Source organism: Schistocerca nitens, chromosome 1 (genome assembly GCF_023898315.1).
Source record: "Schistocerca nitens isolate TAMUIC-IGC-003100 chromosome 1, iqSchNite1.1, whole genome shotgun sequence".
Lineage (NCBI taxonomy): Eukaryota > Metazoa > Arthropoda > Insecta > Orthoptera > Acrididae > Schistocerca > Schistocerca nitens.
The window spans coordinates 735928173-735946597 of record NC_064614.1 but is presented as its reverse complement, the minus strand read 5'-3'; the positions used below and the strand labels follow the sequence as shown (position 1 = coordinate 735946597).

The window sequence follows — 18425 nt, the reverse complement described above, 5'->3', positions numbered from 1 at the left end:
TCGGATGTGCGGCTAGTGCGTGAACCACCTCGCGCAGTGAAGTTTGTTTCCATTCCAGTGTTGGATGATGTGCTTGATATACACTGAGGTGGCAAAAATCGTTGGATACCTCTCAATGTCCTGTCGGACCTCCTTCTGCCCTGCGTAGTGCAGCAACTGGACTCAAGTCATTGGAAGTCCCTTGCAGAAATATTGAGCCATGCTGCCTCTATAGCCGGAAGTGTTGCCCGTGCAGGATTTTGTGCATGAACTGACCTCTCGATTATGTCCCATAAGTGTTCGATGTGATTCATGTCGGGGAATTTGGGTGACTATATCATTCGCTGGTATTCTTCAGGATTTTCTTCAAACCAGTCGCGAACAATTGTGGCTCAGTGCCATGACGTTATTGTTTGGGAACATAAAGTCCATGAATAGCAGTAAATGGTTTCCAAGTAGCCTAACATAACGATTTCCAATCAGTGATCGGTTCAGTCTGACCTGAGAAGCATCTTCATTCCATGTAAACGGAGCCCACACCATTATGGAGCCACCACCGGCTTGCACAGTGCCTTGTTGACAATTTAGTACATGGCTTCGAGGAGTTTGCGGCACATTCAAACCTGTCACCAGCTCTTACCAGCCGCGCGGAGTGGCCGCACGGAGTGGCCGCGCGGTTTGAGGCGTCATGTCACAGACTGCGCGGCCCCTCCCATTGGATGTTCTAGTCCTCCCTCGGGAATGGGTTTGTGTGTTGTTTTCAGCATAAGTTAGTTTAAGTAGTGTGTAAGTCTAGGAACCGATGACCTAAGCAGTTTGGTCCCTTAGGAATTCACACACATTTGAACATTTTTTTTAGCTCTTACTAACTGAAATCAGGACTCATCTGACCAGGCCACTGCTTTCCACTCGTCTAGCGTCCAACCCATGTCACGAGCCCAGGAGAGGCGATGTCGTGCTGTTAGTAAAAGTACTCCCTTCGATCGTCTGCTGCCATAGCCATTAATGCCGAATTTCGCTACACTGTCTTAACGGATACGTTCGTCGTACCTTTCACATTGGCTTTATTTCTCGCAGGGTTGCTTGTCTGTTAGCACTAACAAAAATGTTCAAATGTGTGTGAAATCTTATGGGACTTAACTCCTAAGGCCATCAGTCCCTAAGCTTACACGCTACTTAACCTAAATCATCCTAAGGACAAACACACACACTAATGCCCGAGGGAGGACTCGAACCTCCGCCGGGACCAGCCGAACAGTCCACGACTGCAGCGCCTAAGACCGCTCGGCTAATCCAGCGCGGCGTTAGCACTAACAACTCTACGCAAATGCCGAACCTTTCGGTCGTTAAGCGAATGCCGCCGGCCGCTGCGTAGTCCATGGTGAGAACTGGTATTCTCGGCACACTCTTGATACTTTACATCTAGGAATATTGAATTACCTAACGATTTTAGAAACGGTATGTCTAATGCCTCTAGCTGCAACTACCACTCCGCGTTGAAAGTCAGTTAATTCCCGTCGATCAGTCATTATCACGTCGGAAACTTTTTTACATGAATTGCCTGAGTACAAGTGACAGTTCCGCCGCTGCATTGCCCTTTTATACCTTGTGTGTGGGACACAACCGCCTGTATATGTGCATATCGCTATCCCATGTCTTTTGTCGTCTCAGCGTACAACTATGTATTTCTAACGGCATTCGATAGTTCTTAGGAAGAAGGGTTCCCTCACACAGTAGATGTCATTGTTATGATGGAACATTTCAAAAGTAGATGTTTGCTACCAATGATGCTGGCACAGCATAGTTTCACTACCATTACCACGTCATCATCGCACAACAAGCCTGAAAATGTGCTTCCACATCAGTATTTTCAGATTTCCCAGCTATTTTTCCGAATCGTTTCTTTCGAAACTCCGTCGTGCGTTTTATACCAGTGTTTTCCATGCCTTGGTATCCAATTGTCTTAAGATTACGTTTTTTAAATGAAGCAGTAGTATCTTAAACATTTTAATAGACAAAAACATGGCAAAATAGTTACCTCTTTCCGTATTATCACTTACAACAAGCATTGTTTCGATATTTTTAAGAATATTATGTGCGTTTCCATTTCGTGAGATGCCATTTATATTTAAATTAGTCATGAAATGGATTCGCATGCATGTAGAAAACAAGGTACGAGATGGTACCCGAAATTTGAATTTCGCGGGCAAATGGTTACGAACACACTGAAAAACCGCCACACGTTACCCCGTAAATCCTTCTTGAATCGGTATGGCAAGTGGTTGCGAGTTGTCTGGCTTGATTCTTATAGTCATGTTTTCGTGAGTTTGCGATGGCTCACATGAAAGAGCAGCGTATAAAGTTTTGTTTTAAACTTGAAAGAACCGCTGCAGCAACGCCCAAATGCTGAAGCAACTTTTGGGGGCAAAGCCTCATGTCAGACAGGCACTTATGACTGGTACAAGCGTTTCAAAAACGGGAGATTGTTAACTGATGAAGACCGTTCCGGTCGGCCGTCAACTAGCATGTCCAGAAAGTGAGCGATATGATCATGCGAGGGACCTCTGCATCACCTCGGATATAAGTTATGGTATCTGTGAAAGTATTCTGTCGGAAAAATTGAACATGAGAATGCAGTGGCGGTTGTGCCACGATTTTTTGACTGCTTTACGAAGATCAGAAGCAACATCGCTTGGAAGTATGCAAAAAGCTTAAACAACAACAGAATTGTTCATCATGTTCGAATCCATGGGAGTGGTTGTACCCCACGACCGTGATGTAATCTAGGTCAGAAAGGTCAGCATCTGTCGTAGCTTTTTTATTGCACTGCAGATCTAGATTTCAACTGACAGCTGCATCGCCAATTGAAATCTAGATCTGCAGTGCAATAAATAAAGACAAATGGCACTACGATCGATGTTGACATTCTTTCTGTAGTGAACAACGGGACTGTTCATAACGAGTTGTTCTCTCCTGATAAGACAGTCAATAGAGTTCTATTTCGAGGTTTTAAGTCATGTAAGTGAAAACTTGAAGAAAAAACGTCCACGAGGATGGAGTACAAACGACTGGGTATTCTACTATATAAATGCACGGCCGTGTATGGCCTACACTATTCGGGAATTTTCGACTGAAAACAAGTAGGCAATTGTTCCCCACTCACCGTACTCACCAGACTTAGATGCATGTGACTTCTCTGTCTTCTCTAAGATGAAAATCCAGTTAACGGGGAGAAGCTTTAATACAGTGAAAGATATAGAAGCGGAAACGCTGAAGATACTGAACTCCCTACTAAATGCGAATTTGGTATGCATTCCAAAAGTGATAGAAACTTTCAGGTCTGTGTATTCTCTCCCAGCCTGGAGAACAAGAGCAATTAATACGTAATAATTGAAATTAATATACAGAGTGGTCCAAAAAAATGTATCCACTGTTTAAAAGTCCATAACTTGCAAACTAATTGACGGAGTTGTCTCATTTTTGGTGAAAGTGTAGCTTAAAGTCCAACTTAAAGATATCACACACAAACGATGCCACCGAACTGCAGCACGAACTACTGACTGCAACGTGTTCAGTTTGATATTTGCACATGAATGTACGATGGATTCTCGAAGTTCATCCAATGTGCGTGGCTTTTCTCGATAACCCATGTCCTTCAGTGTTCCCCACAGGTAAAAGTCCAGAGGAGTTAGGTCTGGGGAACGTGGTGGATACTCCACAGCACCTCTACTGCCTGTCCATCTTCCTGGTAGATTTTCGCCGAGATACGCCCTAACACGATTTTGGTAGTGGGCTGGGGCACAATTTTGTTGAAAGTAAACTCTTCCATCTCCATACAAGTCTCACTTGGCAGATAAAATGGATGTCTCAAGCTTCTGAGGGTACACCTCACCAGTAACTGTGCCGTCAAAGAAGAATGACCCAATCAAACCCGGTAAGACAACCCACACCACACGTTTACTCCTGGCAAATTCACGGCTTTGCCTACATGGGAGTTCGGATATTCGGCGGCCCCGTAGATGCAACTGCGGCGATTTACTTTACCATTGAGTTTGAACTGTGCCTCATCAGACCACACAATCATCTCTGCAAACTCTTCATCGTTGCGCACCATGTTAGTAAACCACTCGCAGTACTCCATTCTACGATCTGGGTCGTCCTCGTTCATTGCGTGTAGCAATCGCGGGATGTAGCACTTCCACTTTGCTGTCTTCAAAATTCGCCGAACACTTGAGCGACTCACTCCAGTTTCACGGGCGCACTGTCTCACAGACTTCTGTGGCGAGCGAATGAATTGTTTAACACACGACGGGAGTTAGCTGGACTTGTTACTGTTACAGGTCGTCCAGATCGTTGTTTGTGAACATCTTTAACACAGCCTTCGGCTTCAAATTTGTCTCGAATCCGACGAATCGTTAAATGTGTCGGTGACTCTGTCTGATACTCAATTCGCCATTGCCGTTGAACCTCATTAATGTTTTCGTACTTAAAATACCACTTCAAAACTGACTTCCTTTCATGGAATGTAAGCCTTGCGCCAGCCATGTTTACTCGAGTAACTAGGTGCAACTAAGAACAACACACTGACTATCTGGCGACTGTCATCTGATAAAACAAAACAACGCAATACAACGCTTGTGTGGCGATTGCCGGAACCACAAACTATTACACTGCCAAAGATGAGACAACTCCATCAATTAGTTTGCCAGTTATGGGTTTCGAAAAAGACGATCGTGTGAAACCCAGCTCGCGCTATTCGTCCACGAGACTCAAAGCGCCATAGACAGGGTTCCCAGGTAGATGCCGTGTTTCTTACTTCCGCAAGGCGTTCGATACAGTTCCCCATAGTCGTTTAATGAACAAAGTAAGAGCATGTGGACTATCAGACCAATTGTGTGATTGGATTGAAGAGTTCCTAGATAACAGAACGCAGCATGTCATTCTCAATGGAGAGGAGTCTTCCGAAGTAAGAGTGATTTCAGGTGTGCCGCAGGGCAGTGTCGTAGGACCGTTGCTATTAAAAATATACATAAATGACCTGGTGGATGACATCGGAAGTTCACTGAGGCTTTTTGCGGATGTTGCTGTGGTATATCGAGATGTTGTAACAATGGAAAATTGTACTGAAATGCAGGAGGATCTGCAGCGAATTGTCGCATGGTGCAGGGAATGGCAATTGAATCTCGATGTAGACAAATGTAATGTGCTGCGAATACATAGAAAGAAAGATCCCATATCATTAATCTACAATATAGCAGGTCAGCAACTGGAAGCAGTTAATTCCATAAATTATCTGGGAGCACGCATTAGGAGTGATTTAAAATGGAATGATCATATAAAGTTGATCGTCGGTAAAGCAGATGCCAGACTGAGATTCATTGGAAGAATCCTAAGAAAATGCAATCCGAAAACAAAGGAAGTAGGTTACAGTACGCTTGTTCGCCCACAGCTTGAATACTGCTCAGCAGTGTGGGATCCGTACCAGATAGGGTTGATAGAAGAGATAGAGAAGATCCAACGGAGAGCAGCGCGCTTGGTTACAGGATCACTTAGTAATCGCGAAAGCGTTACGGAGATGATAAACTCCAGTGGAAGACTCTGCAGGAGAGACGCTCAGTAGCTCGGTACGGGCTTTTGTTGAAGCTTCGAGGAATCAAGCAGTATATTGCTCCGTCCTACGTATATCTCGCGAAGAGACCATGAGGATAAAATCAGAGAGATTAGAGCCCACACAGAAGCATACGGACAATCTTTCTTTCCACGAACAATACGAGACTGGAATAGAAGGGAGAACCGATAGAGGTACTCAAGGTATCCTCCGCCACACACTGTCAGGTGGCTTGTGGAGTATGGATTTAGATGTAGATGTAGATGTAAACAGTGGATACATTTTTTTGGACCCCTCTGTTTTTCTGGAGATTTCAGGTATCGCTTCATAATAGGGATGACTGCATCATACGCGTCAAATTATTGGTGATTACAAAACTGTATGTGAGCTCGACATACTGACGCTTTGTTTTTTTTTTTTTTTTTTTTTTTGTGTTGCAGGAGTTGGTGCGGTAGGAACTGGCCACCACGTGCCGGCGACAAAGAGCTACAAAGCGGCCGGCGGTTACCAAGGAACAGGCGTCGGTTACCAATCAACAGGCGCTGGTTACCAGGGAGGCGGCGCAGGCTACCACGGAGGCGGCGCAGGTTACCAGGGAGGCAGCGCAGGTTACCAGGGAGGCAGCGCAGGTTACCAAGGAGGCAGCAGTGGTTACCAAGGAGCGGGCACGGGTTACCAAGGAGCGGGCACGGGCTACCAAGGAGGCGGCGGCTATCAAGGAGGCGGACAGTACCCGTACTACCCGACGGTGCACACGGCGCCTGTGGCGCAGCCGTTCGACTTCGCGTCGCTGTTCCGGTACTTGCAGCAGCTGCAGGCCATCGTCCAGCAGCAGCAGCGCCAGCATCAGCTCGCTTTCAGCGGCTACGCGCCTGGGTGAGGACGCGCGAGTTGCTTCAGCTCTACCCGCCTTCGCAACACACTCACGCTCTACACTGAAACACACTGCGTCATCAGTTAACTACACTCACGGAACAGCAAAATTTTACACCGTGATACATCAGTCCAATATTTATCGAACTTGGGGGACACGTTCGTCACATAACGAGCATCACATTATTAAATTTTGATTCAGTTTGGAACAGATGTCCACCATTAGCAGCAATTGCAGGTGCGACTCCCCCAGGCAGCAGAACACTGTTGTACTCTTTGTATTACGTAACCACGACGCTTCTGAATGTCATCTTGAGGCATTTCTTGCCATGCCTTAAACACATGGTGTGTCAGTTCACGAAGATTGCTGGTTAGAGGCTCATATGAAAGGATAAGTCTGCCCGTTGCATACAACACATACTCTATGGGTGACAGATCAGGGAACCGAGCAAGATAGTGGAGGATCCGTACATTCCTCAAGCGTTTGTGATGTAAACTGTGGCGAGTGCTTTGGCGTCAACCCACTGGAATATGCCATGTGGTATCCTACTCATGAAGAGTACGAGAACAGGGTTTACACTTCTTGCCATGTACTGGCGAATACTCAGCTTCTCCTCAACAACTACCACATCAGTCCTGTGGCCATATCGGACATCTTCCTCCCCCCCCCCCCTCACCCGCCCTCTATTTATCCAGGAGCTGGAGATGTATGTGCACCGAGAATGACTGCTTCCTGTGACCTTCCACTAGGTCGTCTACGGGTACGCTGGCGTCGACATGACGGCCATAAACAAAAGAGAGACTCACCACTGAACATCGCAGAATGCCACTCAGTGTCCCAGTTGGCCAGCCGCCGTGGCCGAGTGGTTCTAGACGCTTCAGTATGGAACCGCGCGACCACTGCGGTCGCAGATTCGAATCCTGCCTCGGGCATGGATGTGTGTGATGTCCTTAGGTAAGTTAGGTTTAATTAGTTCTGAGTTCTAGGTGACTGATGACCTCAGATGTTAAGTCCCATAGTGCTCAGAGCCATTTGAACCATTTTGAGTGTCCCAGTTGACTCTGGCTATACACCATGCAAGTCTGTGTTATCTGTGGTAGTGTCAGTGGTAAACTGCACATGGCAACTAGGGAACTCCTCAACTGAGGTTTCAGTAGTCTGATCCCGACAATTCTTCTTGACCCTCTTGATTGTAACTTGTGCCCAGATTTCAACCACTGTCATTCATGTATTCGTCAAAGCCAGTTGAGAAATTCACCGTCTTCTCGTGGTTTAGACCACATAGATGGACTCGTGCCTACTTCTTTCCTTTCTTTCCACACTGTTGTCCTGCGTCCATCTCGTCACGTCACTGAAGTTGGGCATAACCAGTACTCAGCTGGGTGAGTGTGCAGCTGCACCACAAGCTGTCGGCAAGGTGATGGCGTTAAGTCCCTGACCACCAGTCGTTGTCTCTATGTCCTGGATTAAATTCCAAACCTCTTTACAGAGTCTCGTGAAGTGAGGGCGTGTGGCGCTGTAGATAGTAATCCGTCTGTCAGATGTGAACGTTAAGGTTGGCGGCCCCTCTCCCTTCTCTCATAATCATCCAGCACATACGTGGCGCAAAATTACACACACAGGCATTGCAGTCACCCTTACTTAACAGTTTCATTTAAACAGCACACAATACTCACACACTTCGCCTATGGGCGCGAAGTATAGGGAAAACCTTTCCAATCAGGCGACTGTACCTGCCGTTCAGGGTCTCCCAGCCATTCATGCCATACGATTTTACTTTACCATCCCTCTGCAGTTAATGTGTTGGAGCTTATTGTCATGCGAACTGACGCTACCGTAACTCTCGTGTCAATGATTCGATCTTTTTCCTCAAGTTACACTCTGTTCCAGTCTGCGCCTGGAAAGCTCCAGTAACGTTAAACACACCCAGCAGTCGTCACTTATCACACTATTCTACATTTGTAGGAATGGTTGTTTCTCTACTAAAAATAAGCTCATATAAGGATGAAATTTTAACAAACACACGTCATAAGCACGGAAATATTGAAATATCAGTTTGCTTGCTTTCAGACATGGTCGTCATGGTGTAACACCTACCATCTGCGTCAGTGTATTACCAGCTACTAAATATTGTCTTGTAACCTCAACGAACAAAATGTAAGTCAACGCCTTAAAAGAACACATTTTTCGCTTTCGAGCGTTGCAGAGGGTGTAGAAGTGCTACCACCAAGGGCTGATTATGTGGCCGTCCACTCCTGACAGTGAAGTGGTGAGCATTACTCAATCCGTGATATGGGACGAATGCAGAAGGATGGGTCGACTTGGAGACGTGACAGAATGGCAGAAACGAGCCATCGTGTTTGGAAGTGCACATAATCAGGTTTTAAATGAAGTGGTCCTATTGGTTGGTGTATCTGCGTTTCTGCAATGGATGCTGCACCACTTGCACCCTTGTAACATGGCCTATGAAGGGCGGACGAAAAACGATACCACACGCCAGGCCGCAGAGACGAGTGTCACGCCATAACAACCCGTTCGAGCCTCCAGAGAAATGGTGTTGTAGGTGAACGCAGGTTCATCTTAGTCGCTTGCCAGTCCATAACTGCGAAGGGAACTGCATGTAAAGGACATTTGGAATCAGATATCTCGCAAAAGTCATAGCTCACTGCAGCACACAAAGCTCTACGTCTTCAGTGACCCAAACACTCAGAAACTGGACAGTATATGGCTGGAGATAAGTAATATGGTCTAATCAATCATGATTTTGCTTCTTCCTTACTAACGCAAAATGTAGAGTGCACTGAGAGTCCAATGTGGCGGATCTGATTTATCTCAGAGGTTGTTCTGTGTTAAACTATGGCTGTTTTTCGACCCAGGGCTTGGTCCCTGTCAATTAGTTTACCGAGAACATGAACTGGGATGTTCATTTAAATATTCTCGGCGACTAAGTGTCACTGATTCTTTTATACCTTCATGATTACTACAATGTGGCCCTTTCATTTAAGACCACAACAGCCTTGTTCTTAAGGCTGGACACATTCGTTCCTGGTTTGACGACAAGTCTGACATTATATTTCACTTCGACCTGTTCGCTAAATCACCCGATAGAAAAGGTTTGGAAGTATTTGGAGCAACCAGTTAGCATTCAGCTTCCCCACAATATGGCAGCCTTAAGGGATCTAATTAAAAAAGAGTCGCTGATTTGTATATGACGTACGTGAAGAAACTTCTAGACCCTATCCCAGTTCTAGCCGTTATCACAGCTAGAGGTGGTGCAACACGGTGTTATCGTGATCCGTCATAGTGGTGATCAATTTTTGTCAGGTGTGCTTACTTTATGTTTTCAGAAACTTTGTTCCACTCGATTGAATATAAGCTGTTACTCAGCATCCCTCATACCTTCTCGCCTACAAGAAACTAATCTACGTTGAAGTAACATGAAGCATGCGGTAAGTCCTCATATCCTGTTGAACCTCCTTTCGCAGAGCGTAGTGCAGCTGCTGGAGTTGCATGCACTCAACAACGCCTTGGAAGACCCCTGCAGATATACTGAGCCATGCTCCCTTCATAGCCGTCCATAATTGCGAAAATGTTACCAGTGCAGGACTTCGTGCATGAACTGACCTCTGGATTATGTCCCAGTCCTCTGATATTTATATCAGGCGATTTGGGTGGGCAAATCATTCCCACGAACTGTGCAGAATGTTCTTCAAAGTAATCATGAACAGCTGTCGCCCAGTGACACGGTGCATTCTCGTCCATAAAAATTCCATCGTTGTTTTGGTAACATGAAGTCCATGAACGGCTGTAAATGGTCACTAAGTAGCCGAACATAACCATTTCCAAATTCCTGGCAGATTAAAACTATGTGTCAGACCGAGTGCTCTCGAGTTCGAGTCCCGTTTCGGGACACAGTTTTAATCTGCCAGGTAGTTTCATATCAGCGCACTCTCCGTTGCAGGGTGGAAAATTTCATTCTGATAACCATTTCCAGTCAGTAATCGGTTCACGCGGACCAGCGGACCCAGTCCATTCCATATAAACACAGCCCACACCATTATGGAGCCACCACCAGCATGGACAGTCCCTTGTTGACAAATTGGCTCTATGGCTTCGTGGGGTCTCCGCCACACTCGAAACCTACCATCAGCTCTTACAAATTGAAATCGGGGCTCATATGAGCAGGCCACGGTTTTCCAGTCGTCTAGGATCCAACCGATATGGCCACAAGCCCAGGGGACACGCTGCAGGCAACGTTGCGCTGTTAGCAAAGACACTCCCGTCGGTCGTCTGCTGCCATAGCCCGTTAACGCCAGATTTCGAAGCACTGTCCTAACGGATACGTTCTTCGTACGTCCCACAATCATTTCTGCGGTTATGTCACGCAGTGCTGCTTGCCTGTCAGCACTGCCATCTCTACGAAATTGCCGCTGCTCTCGGTCGTTAAGTGAATGCCGTCGGCCACCGCATTGTCCGTAGTGAGTGGTGATGCCTCAACTGTGGCATTCTCGACATATTCTTGACGCTGTGGATCTCGGAATACTGAATTTCCTTATTATTTTCGAAATGGAATGTTCCATGCATCTAGTTCCAACTTCCATTCCGCATTCAAGGTCCGTTAATTCTCGTCGTGCTGTCAGAATCACGTCGCACACCTTTTCACATGAATCATCTGAGTACAAGTGACTGGTCCGCCAGAGCACTGCCCTTTAACACCTAGTGCACACGATACTTCCGCCATCTGTATATGCGCATATTGCTATTCCATGACTTTCGTCGCCTTAGTGTACACACTTCATAGTAAAAGAGGGGAAAGTGCAGAGACGCCACTGTGGATAGCTGCGCTAGGCCGCACCGCGCACTCATCAGCTAGAGGCGACCACGCCTCGATCGGCACGTCACCGGCTGGCGTGTCCTCGATCCTGAGGCTGGGATAGCATAGGTCGCGGACCCGCCAGCTGTAGAGGTGGGAGTTCCGCCACGTCAGCGCAGCTCGTAGCTGTGACAAGACAAAGAGCGCGGACCATTGTTCGTGGACTGCTTCGACCGAATAGGATAGAGCGAAGCACTATGAACTAGAAATCAACATGGATTCCGGAAACAGAGATCGTGTAAGACCCAACTCGCTTTATTTGTTCATGAGACCCAGAAAATATTAGATGCAGGCTCCCAGGTAGATGCCATTTTCCTTGACTTCCGGAAGGCGTTCGATACAGTTCCGCACTGTCGCCTGATAAACAAAGTAAGAGCCTACGGAATATCAGACCAGCTGTTTGCCTGGATTGAAGAGTTTTTAGCAAACAGAAGACAGCACGTTGTTCTCAATAGAGAGACGTCTACAGACGTTAACCTAACCTCTGGGGTGCCACAGGGGAGTGTTATGGGACCAATGCTTTTCACAATATATATATAAATGACCTAGTAGATAGTGTCGGAAGTTCCATGCGGCTTTTCGTGGCTGATGCTGTAATATACAGAGAAGTTGCACCATTAGAAAATTGTAGCGAAATGCAGGAAGATCTGCAGCGGATAGGCTCTTGGTGCAGGGAGTGGCAACTGACCCTTAACATAGACAAATGTAATGTATTGCGAATACATAGAAAGAAGGATCCTTTATTGTATGATTATATGATAGCGGAACAAACACTGGTAGCAGTTACTTCTGTAAAATATCTGGGAGTATGCGTACGGAACGGTTTGAAGTGGAATGGTCATATAAAATTCATTGTTGCTAAGCCGGGGGCCAGGTTGAGATTCATTGGGAGAGTCCTTAGAAAATGTAGTCCAGGGTTGTTTGGTAAGCGTGATAGCGTTAAGGAAATGTTTAGCAAACTCAAGTGGCAGACTCTGCAAGAGAGGCGCTCTGCATCGCGGTGTAGCTTGCTGTCCAGGTTTCGAGAGGGTGCGTTTCTGGATGAGGTATCGAATATATTGCTTCCCCCTACTTATACCTCCCGAGGAGATCACGAATGTAAAATTAGAGGGATTCGAGCGCGCACGGAGGCTTTCCGGCAGTCGTTCTTCCCGCGAACCATACACGATTGGAACAGGAAAGGAAGGTAATGACAGTGGCACGTAATGTGCCCTCCGCCACACACCGTTGGGTGGCCTGCGGAGTATAAATATAGATGTAGATGTAGAATAGCGTCTTCTATGTGGCTGCGTTCTCCCCTTTAAGTGCACTCTTGGAGTAAATGGAACAGGTCTCTGACGTACCTGCTTTTTGAGTTCGAATGCAATTGCACGATGCGATGTCTACCAAAATCATGGCAACCTGCTTGTTGATAACTACCAGAGTTTTCTGGGAGATTAAAACTGTTTGCAAAAGAGACTCCAATGTGGCCCCTTGCCTTTTGCGGACACTGTCGTTACCAATGAAGTTACTGAAGAAAAACCTTACGGCTCAACTGAAAACAATGTAGCGACGAGTTGTGAGTGATGAATGTATTGCGCACTCGATGAGGGCAGTGCGCATGAACGGTAAAGGTGCAGGTTCGAATCTGTTCAACACACAAGTTTACCGTATTTGAGAGTACATCTTCCTGCGGAGTAAAATATTGTAGGACAGTGCTTGGGTTGAGTTTACACTCTTTCCCGCCATATTGTTTCTCCCTAGAATGTCTGTCCAGCAAAATATGCATACGACAGCTGTAGATTTCGGTACATAGAGGAGAGGATTATGGTCACATTGAAAGCCTGTGTAGCTAAACCAGTAAATAAAATTCCGATGTGTGCTGCTGGTCGTTTCTTCTCGTTATCCTACGTACAACGCAAACTTCTTATAAACAAACAACATTGAAATGCGATTTGTGAAGGAGAAACCTGTGGCTTGCAGTACAGTTGTGTTGAAATACCAACCGTATGCTTATCCAAGCCTATAGTTGACTTCATACCAATCTGAAGTTCGTTGCATGGCTCTTTCGTGGTGATGTAATTTGATGACATATACCAGGTACACAAAAACAGAGCGAAAATCTTGTAGGGAAGTTGGAGGGTAGCTGTGCTGAGAAATAACTGTTAAGGAAAAAATTCGATACTCTGCTCCGTTTTCGAGTTAATTAGCATTGAAGTTAGCCAATCAGGGTGTTGCGCGAACAAATTCAAGCGCCCACCAGATACAAAATCAGTGTATGTTTTTCTCACGTCGTAGATGACAGCGCACGAGATTGCTTAGCCTTTGCCTCGGGTTTGAGCCATACCGCCGTCCCGTGTCCAAGTTTTGTATCGCTCTCTTGTTCAGTGGTTAAGAAACCAAACGAAGAACACGTTTGGTGACATCGTCTCTAGCGGACAGCTTGAATTTGCACACGCACTGATCTGATTGACTAACTATAATGCTAAGTAACTCGGAAACGGCGCAATTCCGGCTGCTGTGGCCGAGCGGTTCTAGGCACTTCAGTTCGGAACCGCTCTGCTGCTACGGTTGTAAGTTCGAATCCTGCCTCGGGCATGGATGTGTGTGATGTCCTTAGGTTAGTAAGGTTTAAGTAGTTCTAAGTCTAGGGGACTGATGACCTCAGATGTTAAGCCTCATAGTGCTTAGAACCATTTGAACGGCGCAATGTATCGAATTTTTTCGTAGCAATTATTTCTCAGCACAACCTACTCTTCAACATTCTTACAAGCTTTTCTGACAGTTTCTGTCAATACCCGCATTCCACTACAATTTTCTAGCGCTGTAACTCCTCTATATGCAAGGACATCCTTTGCATACAACTTCATGGAGCTCCCCACTTGTCCGCTAGGTTATTTATACAAGACATATCACAGTTAATTGCGAAGACTGATAAGGTTGATAAGTATACGGTAAAAGACGCAAAAACGTTTCACTAAGCAAGGGTCCGTAAAAGAGATGTTTGTGAAACAATTTCGAATGTGTACTTACGAGTCGCCACTGACTTCAGCATGAAGTGTTGTCCTCGTCAGTACAAATGTATCTCAAATGTAGACACTTTGCTTCAGTTCCCAACTCATTCGACTCAAATTACACCAAAGGAGATCTCAACAATAAATACAACACTACTTCATGAAGTTAAATGTTACAATTTACGTTACACTACAGCATTGGAAATCAAAATAAAGGCAGGGTTCCTACGAAAGTAATAGTACAATGTCCGTAACATACTGTATCGAATTTATTATGAATGTAGTATAAGACATAAACAGTCACGACGAAATACATAGCTTCTTTCGTGGCACGAGTAACAAGGCGTTTGCATTTCCTCGGTGGAAATTGGTATAAAGACACTCACCGTCCTCTTGTGTTATTGCATTGTTAGTACTTTTTACAATCTCCGTTTTCTCTAATCACCTCAAAAATTCTCTTCTGCATTTACTTTGTTAAGGTTTGTAGTTCTTGGAGTGAAATTGTCGCCCAGTTTTCTCGCATCGCACTTACTGGCTCACATACGACCTCAAATTGCATTCCATACATATAAACACGCCCTGAACTTTCACCAAACATTTTTCGTGGGGTTCACATCCGGGTTATGTGCAGGCCAGGGCAAGACACCGACATCTTCATCTTAGAACCATTTCTGGTTGTAGCACAAACATGCACATGTGCGTTAATTTATTGAAACATTAGACTTTCGTTCCATAGATCTTCGTACATTCTAATCAGTTCTGTCTCTAGCATCTCAGTGTACGTGTTAGAGTTCAGTGTGGTGTTCAGCGAAGCAATACGTGATTTACCTTCAGCGCAGAAGGCTGCCCAAATCATAACACTTCCACCACCAAAATTTCTGCTCATCCATACCTGCTACTCTCTCCTCAGATCATGCCAGTAATACTGAAATCCATCTGGCCCATCTAAATTCACTTTATCCCATTCTGAAGTTCATGACATATTTTTCAGCAAACTCCAATCTGGCCTGTTTATGTTTATGCTGGAGTAGGCTTCTGCAGTCATTTCTTGACTGTGAAATGTTGACAAAAATTGTCGTATACGTTGGCAGTTACTGGGTACTGTGAATCAGCAACACGGTAAAATGAATGATGGCTTGTGCCCTTTGCATTGCGCAAAAGAAACCCTTTCGGTGCCTCAAATAATTTTCTACTTTGCCTATACTTTCCGTCCTGCCGATATCGTGCGCTAATCTAACGAAATTATCAATTATTGTAGCTGAACGGTTCAACTTCTTAGCGATTTGACGATTAGAGAGTACCATTTCCTAGTAAGCACCGATTTTTGCTTTTTCATCTCACAATAACTTCCCTGTGTGGTATTGTCACAGTCGTGGTTTATATACACAACACGCAATGTCATTGATGGTGCCTGTTTGCTATCTGCGATAAAGGCATACACACACACACACACACACACACACACACACACACACACACACACACTAACACCACAGACTTCCACTCTCTATCACCAGAATCGTTGATGTCTTGTTATATATGTCAAACGCGATACTATTTAATTGATTTTGTGAGTATACTGGTTCTCATACTATTGCACATACGCTGTGCACAACTATTCCTGCCGACATTTTAATTTTCGAACAAACATCCATGCCTTTATACTGATTTCCACTACTATAGTACCGATGAAAGAAGGTGTTCCACATAAGTCCTCCCAGCTGGATGCAACACTTCTGTCGGCTCCGCGGTGAGTTATGTATTCTCTCAAACACCCCAAATCATCTTGTAAATCTTGTCAAGACCGTGTAAGTCATTGCTCCAGTTCTTCAACCGTATCAACGTAAGCCCTGTACATTTCACTGCCGAGGTTACCCCAGGCAGAAAAATACAGAGAACTGAGGGCAGGCGATCTTGAAGGCTAACGTTCGTACCCTGTTCAAACTATACATCTTGGATCATGTTGGGGCATTAGATTTCGACTTACATCAGCCCTAACCATGAACCATGGGAGAAATATGACCACAGTTAGATCAGCACTTAATCATACTGCAGTCAGTGTCACCTTGTAAACACACACCTGTAGTTACATGGCAAACGGCTCATTTGTGGAACCATGTTTACTGGTAGGTACCTGCTTCTATTGTAGTACACTTTCACCAGGGTTACTTTTCACTATTATGATACATACTGTACACATATTGTGAACAAAGGTGCTACAAAAGTGACTGAATAAAGAGTCTATAAAGAGTCTCTGATTACCTGATTGCACAAAACACTCACACACACACACACACACACACACACACACACACACACACACACACACGAATATACACTGAGGTATAGCTTGAAGAACAGGAGCTGCCCGAGACGCCGGTGACTTGAAGCCCTGCTGAGTAGCTGAGCTGAGGGCTTTCTGCCCGCAGGGAGGCGCCACGGCCGCACGGAGTCCACTCCTGGCACACCGCTATCGCCGGCGACCCTTGGCGGAGGACGCCCTCCTTTGCCCACTCTAACGCTATGTTCTTCAACAAAGGGTAACCAGCCGAGCGTGACCCACGCCCATTGGCCCGCTTGTCTACCCACTGACCAAGCCCGCACATTCCCCCAGCCACAAATCATGCATCTTGTATCTAGTCTGACAGTGTGAGTTGACGACTAGTAGACTAACCCACAGGCTGGAACAGATGTTCGCATCATGTACTCTGCACTGCAGCAAAAGCTGCAGACTGGCTTCTAACGCCATGCTTTAATATTAATGCTTCCTGTAGCTGGGCTTCCAAAAGAATAACGTTTTTACAGCATGAACAACCTTTTGTGCACGAAATTAGTTTGTATAATAATCTTATAGCATGTACTTTTATTTGAAAAGTGTAGAGTATAATGTGATGTTTTGAAGGATCTACTAGGATACTATATACTCTTCTTACATACACTGCCTGACAGAAAAAGTGAATCACCCCAGAAGACATGGTTGGATGTCAGTGTAAATTGGTATTCACACATACATCGACAGGTATGTAAATAATTAGAAGTGCACTTCTCTGTGACAGGTGGAGTAAGCACCAGAGTGCATCAATGTTGTTTGTGTTTGCATTGTTACCAGGCTTGTTGTACTTTTTAAGGGCATGAGCAGCGTCAGATGTTTAGCAATCAGTGTGAAAGGCATGGAGATGGCCCATACTCCTGTGAGACTGCGCTGTCAGCATCTGAAAGAAGTTAAAAGAGGGCTCATTCAGGGTCTCAATTTAGCCATCTAGTCGAACAGTGCAATATCGAGACTTCTGGTGCATTCACATTTGACAGTGGCCTGATGCTGGACTGCATGGGAACACGAGAGCAGGCACAGTCACCACCACAAGGGAGAGTCACTGTATGATGCACCAAACACATTGTAACCCTTTCACATTTGTGCCTCACTTCCAAGAACAAGTAACAGACTCCCAGCAATTTTCAGTGTCATCCCACAACATCATACGGTGACTAGCAGCAGCGAGGCTAGGGAATTACCATCCCATGCATAAGCTGCCATTAACATCATAACACAAAACTGCATTTCGAGTGGTGCTGCAGTCGTGATGCATAGATTGCTGACGAACGACATCGCTTCGTGTTAGCAATGAATCGCAGTTCTGCATCAGATGATTGTCGTCAGAGAGTACATTGGTACCCTGGGGAACACTCCGCTCTTCCAGTCTTTGGAAGACACACAGCAGTGTTACTCCTCAAGTCATGGTGTGGGGAGCCTCTGGATTTGACATCAGGTCATGGTTGGTAGTGACTGAGGAGCTCTGACAGCACGATACGTCACAGACATCATGTTTTATGTCATATGCTACAGTACTGAGGTGCTATTTTTCAACAGGACAGTGCCCGTTCACACACAGCATGTGTCTGTACGAACTGTCTGTGTGATGGTGAAGTACTCCCATAGCCAGCAGCCTCCACAGATGTGTTTCCAATAGATCGTGTCTGACGTCAGGTCAAACATCAACTCTGACTCCGTGCCAATACCCAGGGTGTCAAGGACGAATTACAAAGTCGTGTACCAACCTGCCTCAGGAGACGATTCAACATTTTCATGACGTCCTTCTC

At 45.5% G+C, this 18425-nt stretch overlaps 1 protein-coding gene across 5 annotated transcripts in view; it reads left to right on the top strand.

Annotated features, from left to right (window-relative positions):
* Nucleotides 1-18425, top strand: part of LOC126260187 (uncharacterized) — a 196451-nt gene that overhangs the window by 89555 nt on the left and 88471 nt on the right. For 3 of the 5 annotated variants that reach the window (XR_007546622.1, XR_007546623.1, XM_049957466.1), the window contains exons 3-4: nucleotides 6028-6463; nucleotides 16757-16867. Coding sequence is in view for 3 of the 5 variants with exons in the window: in XM_049957466.1 (XP_049813423.1) it covers nucleotides 6028-6463; nucleotides 16757-16867 (547 nt within the window). In the remaining 2 variants the exon portion in view is untranslated. The remainder of the gene's footprint in view (nucleotides 1-6027; nucleotides 6464-16756; nucleotides 16868-18425) is intronic. The other 2 variants (XM_049957487.1, XM_049957481.1) reach the window with 2 other exon arrangements.